The following is a 14806-nucleotide window of genomic DNA, read 5'->3' as shown; positions in this document are numbered from 1 at the left end:
TCAGATTAATTGACCACACGCAGGACAGGATGCCAGTAAAAGGGAAAAGAAGAATCATTTCAAAGCAGTAGTGTTACAAGCGCCATTCTTAAACAGAAGGGTTACAAGCTGAAAAGCCCCCGCTATTATTATGGTCTTGAGCCTTGAGGGAGTACTTGAGGAAGTCATAATGGGACTTATCCCTATTTGATGTATTCATAATGTATGAAAGCCCTCTAGTAGAGAAAAGCTGTTATAGTCCAGAGGGTACTTTGCCTTCCAGTATAATAAAATAAGTTCTCCATTACCAACCTCTTAGTTCGTTTTTTCCCTTTTTTGTAAAACATGTTTATACAGCTCATTACCACCAAACAGCATTTTGGGCATCACCTCGAATTATCATTAAGAGAGGCTGCAATTAACACCCTAATGTGTACCCTAATCCAATTTGCTTTATGATCCACTAACTTATGCTTATGTTGAAACAGCCAATTTGCTTCCTTGTTAGGAGGTAAATGATATTGTCAAATTTGCATTATCTGTTCCACATTAAGAGGGAAATCTGAAACGTATTTTTGAAATCAATAATCCATTAGCTTGTTTTTATGGTATTCTCATCACAGAAGTTCTACCTTTTTATACACTGCATGTGAAGATACAAATACACACAGCTATTTTATTCCACCTCAGCAAAGAATGCATTGAAAACAAAGATAGTATTTCAACAAAAGCTTACCTTTTCAAGTCCATCCTCCTTTAGACTGATGATGTCCAGGTCGAAGTCGGTACGTAGACCAGTTGTCTTGTTGAATGACAGTCTCCCCGTCAATCCATCCCAGTGGGACTGAAAGATAATATATGTGCGTATTTATACCCATATTCACAGAACAAATTCCACATTCTCACCCTTATTGTTGTAATGTAGAATGCTGCCCATAACAGGCTAAACACCTGTAAAACCTAATTTAATCAATACGATAATCAAACAATAAATACTATCTTGCCCAGCCAGATTGAATCTGAGGTGTTGATTTAACTCGGTAGAGTCATCATGTCATAGTTATGGTGTTGTTGCATCACATTTCATTATATTGTGTACTTTTTGTCACACTGTTCGTATATGTTGGGAACAAAGTATTTGATGCACATTGCAATATGGCAAAAATAATGAAGAATTAATAAGAAGTAATTGCACTTGTACTAGTGCTTTCAAGAGAACACACTACAACACCCTCTATCTTTCATTGAGAGAAAATCTATGTCCACACATGCACGAAGACCACCAGACCAAAAATACAAATACAAACTGTATGGGCTGCATTTCCTTTTTTTTTTTAAAAATAAATTATATTTGACATATCCACACCTCCGAAGCATTTCCCTTCAGACTACAGAGTTAATTAACAACTATCTCCTTTTGCTTGATTCCCCATGAGGGGGAAAAACAAAACTGCCACCTATTACGATTCCCCTAATACCTGCCTCCTCCACAGACATGTGCATAAGCAAACAAGACAGTCTCTGCTACGTACCTGTTCTTCTCACACTTACATGAACAGAAGTAGCCATCTATCAGCAGTGATGAAACTAACTGTTCTTTTGTCATTGTTCTTGTCTGTTTTAGTTTAGTCTTGAGATTTGTATTGCATTCCCAGCCTTTTTGGGCAGTCTTGCTGCAATACAGTAATCAATCATTGTGTGTCAAGCAGCAGCAGTTTTCTGATATTTCAAAACCAAACTGTGACAACCCTACAGGCTAGAGCTCTCTCCTGTCTTCCCCGTAGCTTGTGAGAGCTTGTTGTGTGAAGATCAAAGCTTCAAGGAAAAATTTATGGCACTCTCCTTTTCCAAACCGCCTCGTACCTCATTTCATCTAACCCATCGCCACTGAGGTGGGTGGCATGTTCAAACAGCTCTAATTCAAAGATTGACATAAACGCCTCAACCACATCACATCCAAAGGGCCAATTCGACCTTCAGAACATGTCAGACACTTTGCTTGAAGCAAGCGTAAATCAGGCCTAAATATGTGTTTTTATAACTGAACACTACAGTATATTTGCATAAGAACAACAGTGTAATAATATTTAATTGGCCTTGGTCATGATCACTACAAGTCCCTCACATAACTGCAAATGGTACATCTTTGGATGGCTAACAATGCTCATTGTTTTGATGACCACACACAGACACGAGATTGTTTGTTGTGCATTGTAATGGTGTAAGCCTATGTGATATTGTGTTTGCGCATTTGGCAGACAAGCAGATATTGTTCCTGCAACTCAGACACAAACAATAGTATTCATGGATCCTGTGTCAGTTGGGGATGTGTAGCTGAGTAACATTATAATATAGGGCATCAGATTTCAGAGCACGCTTTACACAATAAATTCTTGGTGTTGTGGGAATGGTTGGAAACAGTCACATCGGGAAGGACAAAAATTACATTTTCTCTCAGGCAATCATTGTTGATATGTCATAAATGGATAGTTACACATTGTCTATCATCTTTTTACACAGGGAGAGTATTCTAACATTGGAGGCGCTATATTTTGGAATTGACCCCCATTTTTTGCCAAACTGCAAACTGAAAATTGAAGACATTGCCCCAACACCTCCTTCAGTTCTGACAGGATTTGACCCACTTCCTCATTTACTAAGTCTTTAGAAACAGTAGCAGCAATGGTTCGTTAGAGGAACCCATCTGTGTTCATAGAGACTGTGTCACAATAATAATTGTTCTATTACACACAGTCTCACTGGAGTGGCCAAGTGAGACTGCTTTAGCAGGCAGTCAGAAGCCACAAGACACACACTTAATAAAACTGCAGATGATGGTGGGCACACCCCACACCTCATCGGTCTTATTGCTGGTCAAGAAACCCCTTATAGGAGCCACAAGCGGAGGCCATTTCAAACCTCCCACACTTTCTTTCAAAGTGATGCGTTTGGAGAAATAAAAGGTTATTCTTTTTCTCCGTTTGAGCTCTGTTTCTGCCCCTGCTTACCACTGAACTAAGCTGCAAGCCAGATCATCAGTTACCCCATATGTAGCTCCCTCTATCCTGGTGCCCAAGACTGGAAGTGGAGTGGCGGCTGATATTATACCTGATATGATATCATGGGGTCAGCCAGCATTTTCTTCAGTCAAGTGGATGGACAACATGAGGAGCCTTACACACGTGTCCTCTCTTCCCTCTCTGTACACCAGGATTGAAGGTACAGGTCAGTGGACGAATAGTGTGTGAGAGAGACGGTGTACCCACTGCTCCCTTGCCTCTCTCATTGGAGGCAAAGTACAGGCCAGGCAATGGCAGAGTATCCATCCATCCATTCGTTATACCTGCTTATCCTTGAGCGTCGCAGGGGTGCTGATGCCTATCCCAGCTGACTCTGGGCGAGAGGTTGGATGCACCCTGGACAGGTCAGGGCTGACACATAGAGACAGACCACCGTTCACGGTCAAATGTCACATTTGTGACATTTGAAGGTGGCCAGCCTAGGTGCAATGTTGGCCTGCTTTGACTTGGGGCCACAGCAGTTTTACTGTTAAGCGTGACAGTGAGGGGACGAAACCGTACAGGCACATGGTGTTATCTTGATGAGGAGGATGCTGTCATGGTGTAGATGGGTGGGTAGGGCTCAGGAGACCTACGACCACACACTCTGTCATCACAGTGAGACTCGAGAGATCATTACTGGAAAATAGGCTCAAACTGGCCAAAAAGCATGCTTGAATCCAGTTGCAAATGCTTACATGCTTAGCACTGAGGCACGTAAAGCACTGGTAGTGTTGGTCAACCATGGACATGGACACCTAGCTTGTGCAGGAAGAAAATCTCTGGACGAAGTCATGGATGATTAGAAGCTGTCATCCATTTTGCTCCAAAAAAGTGGATGAGAAAAGGGGTTTAGCTCTGCCCTTTTATATGGACAGCCCCCTTTTGCTATCATTCTCATTGCTCTGTGGGTATATGCAAATTTATTAAACAGTTTTTAGAGACGAGGGATCCTGGTTAGAAGGCGAAGCCTATGTAAAATACAGTAGATCGAGGTGGTTAATGCTTAATTTTGCAGTAATCGGAGTGATTATAGGGTGGGGGGGATAATGGAATCCCTGCTATTTCTAGACCACACCCAAGGCAAAAGCAAATGATTTTGTTGTTCGAAAAAATCAAGATACAAATAGTAGCATCTCTGCAGACTTCATCTGCCATTTTGCAAAGCTTGTTTGTATATTCTGAGGCACTGTCAGACTCTCATGTTAGATGAAATAAGAACCGATTGCACAAGTTATGCTTTCAAAAGGTTACAGTACGTGCTTTCTGGAAAATAGACTATGAATACAGGGAATTTATAAAGCTGACAACAACACTGCTTTGATGTGTCTATCAAGGCTTGATTTTCTTTGTATGTGGATAGTATTGATTTGCAGGGTAAATATCGAAGTCCCAAATGACTACACAGTCCTCACTCCACTCCTATTGTCATATTCAAAACTCAAACAGTATGCTCTAAAATAAACAACACTTCAATCAAATAGCAACAGGTCACAGGTGTCCCATCACCTCTTTGATGAAACTCATGAAGCGCCCTCCAAATCTCCAGGGTTTGTGGCGGTGGCACTGCAGCGAGTTAACTGTCATCTGTGGAGCGTGCTGGTATGAGACGGATACAATGTGGACTGCATCATAGGTCAGAGCTGCATCTGTCTGGAATAAGGGGTGAACATTATTTCAGCCAATGCCTGTGGAAGGCGTAAACAGTTGGGTCTCCATCAATCAAATCTTCACACTGATGCGGGGAGATTCAAAATGAAAAGAAAAAAAAAAATCAATTTCTTTCTTTCTTCTAATATCATCCCTTTGACACTTGTAACTTTAGTATTTATTGTGATTTCTTCAAGTTTTTTGAGGCACTTTGACCTCTTTGAGGCAGACATTACATTTTTAAGATGAATTATATAGCATAACTATTCTAATTCATTCTAATACACGAATGCTTCCGACTCTCTTTAAAAGCCAATTGTAAAAATTTTCAGCTAAATAAATTTGAGATAAATTTGCATACACAATAAAAGAGTTTAAATTATATATGACAAATCAGTACCTTTTGTGTTTCTCACCTGATAATTCAAAATATAGTCTTGCTTTTGTCTAGTTTACTCTACTGACATAGGGAAGCAACTTTGGACATTAGTAATTTGGATGTAGTTGCCGTAAACTGTAAGTGTATTAATTGCACCTGTCAGTTAATTTTTTTTTCCATAATAATGAAACTTGGGAGATTTCAGTGATGGCACAATTACAAATGTAAATAAGGAAAAATGATAACAGAACTACTTTTGCCACATATGCTAAATTAATTTAATTAATTAGTGAAATTAATAAAAATTAATATTTACATTAATTTACATTAGAAGATCAACAGGATTCTAAATTTTTAAAACAAATCAATGGGAACTGCACATTATTTGCATTTGCTCATTATTGGATATATGACATATAAAAAGGATTCAAGTAAATGAGTTCCCCTTTCACCTGGTTGGTAAATATGATCAATATTTTTTAACATATGAGAGACCTACATCTTCTATCAGCAGGTAACTTATGGCATTATGACAGAAATGACCAATTTCTGGCATTCTGATTATCATCAATACCTGCACTATTATCAGGATTTCATACATTTGTTTAATGACAATACTAGCTACACAATCTGTAACTGAATTTTCTTCTAGAACAAGCCTGAAGGCATGAATTCAACAACGACAGGAACCTTTTTGTAAAGATATGTCCATGTTGGCGGCATAATAAAATTTCATCAGATTTTTTTAGTAGCACAGTCATGCACATCATGCAATACCTTATCCCAAACGAGTTGTACTGAGTTTGATGTCTGGATTGTGTTGGCCACTGGAGTAAGCCAAAGTTGCTATTATTTTTATGGAAACACACTGAGACAGTGGTTCATTATCCATTAAAAACTACCGGTTTGAAAAAGAATGACAGTAAAGGGAAGCACCTGGTCAGAAATAATGTTTAGGGAGACTTGCACATTCAAAGGATATTTGGTGCTAAAGGGCTTAATGAATGTTCTCCACACCATTACGTCACCCACATCTGTAGTGTTGAAAGCTTTAAAAGATAACTCCATGGACTTGTACTGTTCTTGCAAATATCTGACCCTGCCATCAGCATGCCAGAACAGAACATGGATTTCAGACGATGTGGCAATTTTCTTCTGTTTATTTGTTCAGGGTCAGAGATCTTGGTCCACTGTAGCTGTAGATAATGGGGGTAGAAACTGTACTCCATGGGTTCAAGGATAGACAAGTTGTCCTCTCTGAGATGCCTTCTTTACCTAAATGCTTTACTGAGTTGTAATTTACAGACCTTGCATGACTTTGTGTAAGCTTGACTGATTTTTGTCTACTAACCTCTTTAATCAAAAAAGAAGGAGCTGAGTCCAAAAGATATTTTTGCCCGCAAGAGCCCATGAATAAATAGCAGATATTGATGTTAATTGACTCCCAGAACAATAGTTGTTTATAAGATGCTGAAACCACTCATTATGGTACCAAAGGTCATACCTTTTTTTAAAATCACTTAAAATACACATCTTTCCCAGTCAGCATATAGTCAAACAGTAGAAAAACCACTCAGATCTGTCTAGATACTTAATGGTGTTTGTATATTTCATACATGAGCCACAGTCTCAAGGGAGAGCTGTTTGTTTAAATCAGAAGGTGTACCTAATAAAGTGGTTGCCACATACAGCGATATTAATTGCTGTTCTAAAAGAGTCTATGAGTTACTATTAGAGTTGAACCCATTTCTTACCATGGGCAAAAGCCATAGATCAGACAGACTGATAGATAGATGTGGTCTCTTTATGACATTGTGACGACTGACTTTAAATGGAACAACACAGAAGTAATAAAACATACCGTCATGATGCCCTCCAGCAGGCCTGAATCAGGTTTAGGTGGTATCTGCCTTTCCATCGACCATTTCTCCACAATGGATGCAACCTGGGGATTATCCACATTAAGGATCCGGAAGCCGGTCATGTTGACACCACAGAAGCGGTATGGCTCCAGGTCAATAGCCATCAGGTCCTTTTTTGAGAAACAGCAGTAATGAAGAATGGATGCAGACTGCCAGCCCTGAGCATCTGTTTGTTTTAAGTATTTATCCTGGATGCTTTCTCCCCACATAAAAAGAAAATGACGCAGCAGCTGATTAAAGAGATACTATATTAAGACCAAATAGAGTGAAAGGAAGGAGAAATACAGTTTTCACACATCAAATCAGGAGACTTAAGTATGTTGTCTGAAGCAGTGTCTGTGTAACAAATGAAATCCAAAAAGGTTCTGGTGGCGGAGTCACTTTTCTGCTGGCAAATCCTTTTAGAACTGACAAATTGTTACTGTTTTTCTACCTACATAATTATGAATTGTACTGCTCAAATTACAAGCTTGTGTTATATATTTTGTCTTTCTTAATCATGTTCAATTATATAAAATCTCTATTGGTGCAAATTTCTTATTTGGGAAGTTTCCAATTATTGTTTGTAGCTAAGAAAATAAACAAGAAAAAAAACCCAGTTCTGTCGGCTCATATTAATTATTCAACACTTGCATTCCCTTGGCATCTTCTAAGCAAAAAGCAATTCAATTTGAGCCGCTGTAATTTCTGGGGCAGCCATTGTAGCTGAAGTGTGAAGTCACATGTTGACACATGTCGTGTCGGAATGGGCCAGGGGGCTTGGAAAAGACATTTGGATGAACATAGATATTTCATTAGCACCCTGTGGGGTTAGTTCTGGGGGAACGAGAGCGTGTAAGACACTTAGTAAAGAACAGTCGCCGCCAGTCACTGAAATATTCCTCCTCTTTTTTTTCTTTCCCACTAGAATGTAGTACAGTACTCTCTTTAATGAACAGAGATCAAAGTAAATCACTATTGTTCTATATGACATTCAGAAACACTCAGAAAATCAGGTTACAAGTTTCTTAGCTTTGAAGCTAAGAATACAAACTAACTGGGACAGAATTGTTTGTAAAATAAAATTCATCTTTGTGACAGCCTCATTTTATTTCAGGGCATTTTGGAATGTCAGAAAAGCAAGTTGTTCCAATTATAAGTTCACTTTTTGCAGTGCTGCCTTGTACCCACATCTATAACACAAAATCAACATAATCCTACAACAGCATTACGCATAAATCTTTACCCGGAGAACACGCTGCATATCTCTGAGTACATACAGAAGTGTTATGCAGGTGGCAAACATAACAAAGTTCTCAGCTTTACGTTCTCAGAGATAGCTATGCCAGGACGGGAGCTATGACAGGCTCATTTCAAAGGACAAGGAAGTTATTACCCCAAACCACTCTGCTGTTTCCTTTCCATGCTCTAATAAGCCGGCATTTCCTTCACCTCAGAAAATAAAACACAGACATCAGTGGATTCCATCAAGAGGAAATTGTATTGCCACGTATACTATGCAAGTATTCATCCTTTTGGATCAAATCAAGCCGCCAGATATAATCTACTTAATGGTGTACCTATCAATATGACAACGTATTGCAGCTTTAGACCACACTCAGATTCTATAAAGATATCCTGACTTCAGGAGAAAAATGTTGTTTTTGCAGAAAATCCTATCACATAAAAATTTTAAACTTAATCCTCAGGTAAAGATTTTTCTGTTCCAATTCTTTGGAAACTGTTACACTTCACACATAAACCAGTGCAATAAAAAAGGTTTTTGGATTTCCCTATTAAAGCAATAGACATGCTGCACAAACATGACGCATGGCAGAACAATGTCATTACCACGCTGTTGAGCGTGAAAGATGACACACATCATGCCTGGACCTCTATGTCATATCACATTATCCCAACATACTGGCTGAGTCCAGAGAGACAGCGATTGTCTGTGCACGAGGGAGGTAGAAACAGAGACAATAACACAGAGTGAAAGGAAAAGCACAGAACGTGATTGCGTTCATTCCCATTCAGTCTGTTCGTCACCATATAGCCAGCGTCACAGTAAAGAGCAGTATGGGCTCCCTGCTGGGTCCACTTGTATTAGCAGAGTAAGAACTCAAAAGGCTCAAGATGGGAATGAAACTGTAATATACCCAGGTTATGTTAAAAATGTCTGACACCGAAAAAAAAAAATCATGTTCAAGCTTAAATCATTTCTAATTTTAAAGGATAAGGCTTTTAAGTTATATGTACAGTGTATGTACTGCAAATAATTGTCAACAAATCGTATGAAAGTTCCCAAACCAACAACGTATTAGACTTTCATCCTCACTGCTCATTTGTTTCTACCGAACACATAAACTCAGTCGCCAGTCTATTAGGTACACCTAGCTGAAACTCTTGGAGGTTATGATTTTAAGTTTTTGGTAATTCACCTTGAGCATTTTTGAGGACGTCAACACCTCTCTCAAACAGTTTCAACGAAAATGGGAGATTTATATCTTTCATGTAGGTAGGATTTAGTGCAGGACTGTTGTATTAGACTGCATTAGTTTCAGCTGGGTGTACCGAATAAACTGCCAACTGAGTGTACATTTGCTGAAGTGACGAATGGGTTACATATATAGTTTTATCTTCAAAAAAGGCTGAATAATTTTATAAAGATACTGGGCACTGTAGTTTCTAGCAGGAGTAAATAGCACATTTGTTGGGAACTAGTTTCAGCAGGGGATTATTCCACATTTGATGCTGTAGTGAGCTTTTCCAGCAACAAGACCATGTATGTTGGATCAACTCATCCATGACTTGTTTTGTCATAATGAAGGAACATGTCACCCAATGCAAAGGTGTGGCTTATACATTTGCTTTTAATAGTTTTCACTATATTATGGACAATTAAAGGCTATTGGCTACACAAACAATACTTTTTAGTGAGATCCATTTATAGCTGGTTTTGGTCTTTACACAGGTTTTGACCTATGTAACAAAAACATGGAATATCATCAGACTTAAGAGGAAATTGAGAGAGGCAAAATAATCATAACAATCTATACATATAGTTTATAATTTAAGATACTGACATATAGATGAAAACTAACTATTGTTTCTCACTTCACTATTGCAGTCGTTACTGGCATTACATGCCTATTGTACTCAAGTTTTTATCAGTGTAAACAAACCTTTCAAAGAGTCTGAAACCATTACTTCAATTTAGCTGTTGTACTCTGTTGATTAAAAGCCCTATCAATGAAGTGAGGAATGATATCAGGTTAATATTGTGTTTTCATGTTTCTGCTGTAGTGCTACCATTTTGTTTAAATTTTGATAAAGTTCACTTTAAAAATATACGGAATTTTATTTTACTATATATCTCGTAAATGGTCACAAAGGACCTATTTAATCTTTTGTAAAGTTGGAAGTCTCATTCGTTTTTGAATCTCAAGCTGTTGTTTTTTTATGCTTCCACCTCAAGGACTTTTGTTGACTTCACTATAAAGTGGAGTGTTTACTACAGCACACTGAAGACTCCATTATGCCTCCAGCTTGTCAAACAAAATTGATATAATGGACTGGATCCAAAGCCCACTGGCAATTAGCCACTATTCATCAAAAACTCAAGCGGTGGGGAGATGAGAACAAACGGGACTCTATTTGCATTAACATGCATGGTACATTACCAGAGTGGTGAAGATATAGTGGTAATACTCTGTCATCATCCCCATGGTCTGGGCCTGGAAGGATACAGAGACAGAGGAAGGGACATGAAGGTGTGAATGAATGGAGACAGGAGAGAGAAAACAGTCATTTTGTCATGTCCGGGTATTTTAGAATCAACAGCACAGTCAGAACAAGCAATACTAAAGAGAGACAAAATGACTTTCATCAGAAAAAGGAAAAATAGCCAGGTTTTAACGAGCATATTGACTAACATGCTGTTCATTCTGTGGGTAGGTTTCTGCTATCGCTTGCCGGGATTTCTGCACCATATGTGGTCCAGAGAATTACGGAATAGCAACAGTACTCGATGCTTCTCTATGCATTTAAATGGTTTGCAATGGCTTGAGGCACGTGACGTTATCCCAGCAGAGAAGAGAGCCTTCAATCAAAAGAGCTCGGTAATCTTTGTCTCATATCCGAACACTCCATCACTGCCACTTGTTTCCCCTCAATCTACATTCAAAGACACCACATTCCCATGCGGCTGTGCTTCCCATTTAATTGTACCATCTGTCGTGAAAAAAAGCCAAGGTTATGTAAATAAGATGCTGTGCTCATGTGGAGGCAAATTCACTTCTCCATCTATAGATATCAAGCAAAATACATGACATTGAAACTTTCTGTCATGTTTTCTATTGTGAGCAGATTTCATTAATTAAAATAATGTTTCCACGGCTCCAGTATGAATTTCCAGTATGATGCAATGTAATTATGTCAACATTTCTATTCTTCATCAAGCTCTTATTGTAGTTAATCTCCATATGTCCCTGTTCTCACCAGTAGCAGGTTCAGATTCTAAAATTAAAACTGAAAACATGGCAATGAAGGGAGAAAAGGATTGTTTTTCTGAAGACACTAGGGACATGCTTCCTATTTTCTTCAATGCAATCTGAGAGGGAATATAACCTGACAGAGGCATGTTGAGTGCTGGTGAGCTTGTCAAAACATAGACAGGACCCAACATGTTGTTGAGATTCAGGGTATGACAAATAAATTATTCCAAGGGCATAATAAAGTACTTCAGAGGTGATGTGTAAACCCTTTTAAAACACAGTCGCATCAGATTCTCCTTCATATGCAAGCACATGCACCAGTTAAATCACATTACATATAAAGTCGGTACATCTGAGTGCCACTAGTTGTCTTAGATATGAGCAACCTTTTTGTAAAGATGTAGTTGAGCAATCTTCAAATCTTAACATACTGTAGTTCAGTAGCTGATCGGTTTCGTGGCTGCTGCAAATCAAAACGCAGGTGATATGCATTCCAAATTTTTCCTCTAGTAAGAAAGTTTCTATCACACAGAATTTTTTCGAGAGATTGTGCATTGTGAGCTGCAGTAAACAGTAAGCAGTGGCAAGAAATACTAGATTGTTAGAATGTATCTATTAGTATTAATCTATATTGTTTTTTTCTTTGATTTTTAGCTAAAATGCTCCAAATTCTCTGGTTGCAGCTTCTCAAATGTCAGTATTTGCTGGTATGAGCTGCCTCATGAATATATTTAAACAGAAATGCTTTGGTCTGTACCACAGCGCCCTGAAAATTTGGTCATGGAAGAGAATTGTCTGGAGCACTTTTGCCTCAAAACCTTCACTCGCTTCTTCTCTTGAGTGGACACTGATTTCGTGGTGCGAGATGTGCAGACTGGCCATGAGCATATATATGTCAACTTAGATCTCAGTAACTTGGGTGGACTGAGTTATTTAAATAACTTGGGAGGAGATGATGCATTTGGGATACATGTTAAGAGAAGCTGACAGCAGAAAGCAACTGAATGGAGGAGATTTTGGGCAGGGGGTGGGCGGGTGGGGGGCTGGGGGATGGGGGACTGCGGGTGGGGGAGGGTGGGTGTCGTTACTGACATCTAAAGAGCATCAGACCACCTACACAATCTCCACTGGGTGCATCATACTAACAGCTCTTATACATCGTATATATCAAAACACATGTATGTACAGTTTTGATAATGAAACATGTTGGATCTTATACCTGTTTATGGGATGTATATTTAAGTCAAATTGGTTATCAGTTCATTCATAAAGAGTGTTTGCATGAAAGTAAAAGCAATAAAAGGATAAGAAGAACATAATGATAGAGGAAAGGAAAAAAAATATAAACATTTTAAGTCCCAGATACATCAATTTGTGAAGGCCCATGATTAATTGTAAGAACTACACATTGCATTAGTGTAGTTTTACAGTCTGTAATACAAATGCAGTTGGAACAGATGTAAAAAAAAAAAAATGAGCAGCTGGATATAACTACTGACCACAGCTCAATGTCAAACCATGGCATGCCTGTCTGCTTATGGTTACCATAAGCAGACCACACCATTCAATCCAAAAAGTATATCCTGCAAAATTAACACTGCCAAATTTTGGGTTTGATATCTACAGCTGGACACTAGCTGTCTCACCTTTAAGGTGCTCTATAGAAGGCTGATGGCACAAGTGGAAGTCCCCCGTACTCCCTGACAGCAAAATGTGACTGCGATTTAATTATTATTGGCGCACCTTCTGCTGCTACTCTCCTCCCACTTAGCCCCTGCCAAGTTCATAGTAAGTCAAAGCCTCTATATTTTAATTCAGAACAAATCTAATAAGAATCAACTGTCAGACAGCTGTTTGGAAGAAGACCACATGCTTTCATTTGTCCGGCTATATTAAGTTATAAAGGGTAATGCCACTATGAAGGCCTTGCTCTAACCTGTTTGAGAATCTGTGCAGCCATGTGGTGACTGCAGTCGAAGATAATGCGGAACTCCCGACTTCTCTTCATTTCTTTGAGAAGGGGTCTCGTGTCCTGTGTGTCAAGAGGAAGTTGGCGTATCTTTAGCCTGATGTTGTACCTGGATGGGGCCATTATCAGCTCTTGTAGTCTTATAAGACCTAAAGAAGAGAAACAGCACAAATGTAGGCATGACCACATAGAAAATACAGAGACAATGAGGTAGATGGTTAAGACTCCAATTTTTCTTTCCTTAACTCACTGTTTACAGTGAAACTTTGCTCATGTGCATCGTTTTTGCAAAATTACAGTAACATTATATAACAGTATAAAAGTCGTACCTGTGCTGTCATCGTATACAACAGTGGCTGTTTTCCATTTAAGAAACTGCACCAGGTCCAGGATAGCATAGCTTAGTGATGAGTAATCCGGGTATAAATTCGCATAAAAGGTGTCCCTGTTGTCCATGGGGTGATGTTTCCACCGCACCTGGATGTGTGGCACTTCCAATGCATTGCAGATGGACTGCACAGCATTAGACGATGAGCTATGTGAGGGCCCAAAAATTGCAACCACACCTAAAGACAGTTGGTCACAAGCTAGAAAAGAACGAGAGAAAAGCTTGAGAAGAAAGCAAGTTATGTTAGCTCACAGTAATTTTATTAAGAATTCCCAAAAACTAAAATTTAGGGCTTTAATTTGTGGGCTAAAGCAATCAGTGTTCAAACTAATTTAGCTGTTTTGACGTTTTTTTGGCCGACCAGATTCTTTCTTTGTCCACAATGTGATCACAGTCCTTGAATAAACACTAAACAAGTCACTCACCTTTTCTTGATGCCTCAAAGCTGTCGTAGATATTAATCCTCTGAATGTCATATGTTAATGTTGTGTTTGGCAACAAAGTCCTGTTTCTGTTAATGTTATTGACAGCAAATTTAAAGGCAAGCTCCTCCGCACTAACGAGTGAAACAGGTCCGTCTGTTTGCTCAAAAATCCCACCTGAAAAACAAAAGAGAAGGACCCGTCAAGCCCATGACAGTTGGTCTCAAACATAATCACAGGCAAAGGAGAAACACAGACTCAGGTGGGACTAAATGGAGAGAAATACTGAGAGGAATTTTAAATTTGCTCAGCAAACATGGAGCAACCCTCTCAATTTTCAGGGAATTTTTGGGGGAAAAAAACAGTATTAGCTTTGAAGTCTAAAGACATAATGGATTTGAAGGAGTCTCTGTGTGTGTGTTCATGTTTTTGAGTGTGTGTGTGTGTGTGTGTGTGTGTGTGTGTGTGTGTGCGCGCGCGTGCATCTGTGTGAATCTGTGTATCTGTCTGTTCCATCAGACCAGTGGAATAGGTTAGGCTCTTGTCTCTCCATTAAGATGTCC

The 14806-nt window shown here is 39.0% G+C and overlaps 1 protein-coding gene across 1 annotated transcript in view; it reads right to left on the bottom strand.

Moving 5' to 3' along the window:
- LOC120784205 (glutamate receptor ionotropic, kainate 3) overlaps positions 1 to 14806 on the bottom strand; it is an 89870-nt gene that overhangs the window by 27096 nt on the left and 47968 nt on the right. The window contains exons 2-8 of the mRNA XM_040117791.1: positions 14247 to 14420; positions 13763 to 14020; positions 13401 to 13582; positions 10652 to 10705; positions 6929 to 7099; positions 4548 to 4691; positions 716 to 823 (exon numbers count right to left, since the gene is read on the bottom strand). Of these exons, the coding sequence (XP_039973725.1) occupies positions 716 to 823; positions 4548 to 4691; positions 6929 to 7099; positions 10652 to 10705; positions 13401 to 13582; positions 13763 to 14020; positions 14247 to 14420 (1091 nt within the window). The remainder of the gene's footprint in view (positions 1 to 715; positions 824 to 4547; positions 4692 to 6928; positions 7100 to 10651; positions 10706 to 13400; positions 13583 to 13762; positions 14021 to 14246; positions 14421 to 14806) is intronic.

Source organism: Xiphias gladius, chromosome 22 (assembly GCF_016859285.1).
Source record: "Xiphias gladius isolate SHS-SW01 ecotype Sanya breed wild chromosome 22, ASM1685928v1, whole genome shotgun sequence".
Taxonomy (NCBI): Eukaryota; Metazoa; Chordata; class Actinopteri; order Istiophoriformes; family Xiphiidae; genus Xiphias; species Xiphias gladius.
Note: the sequence above shows the minus strand (reverse complement) of the source record. Positions and strands in the feature narration are given on the sequence as shown.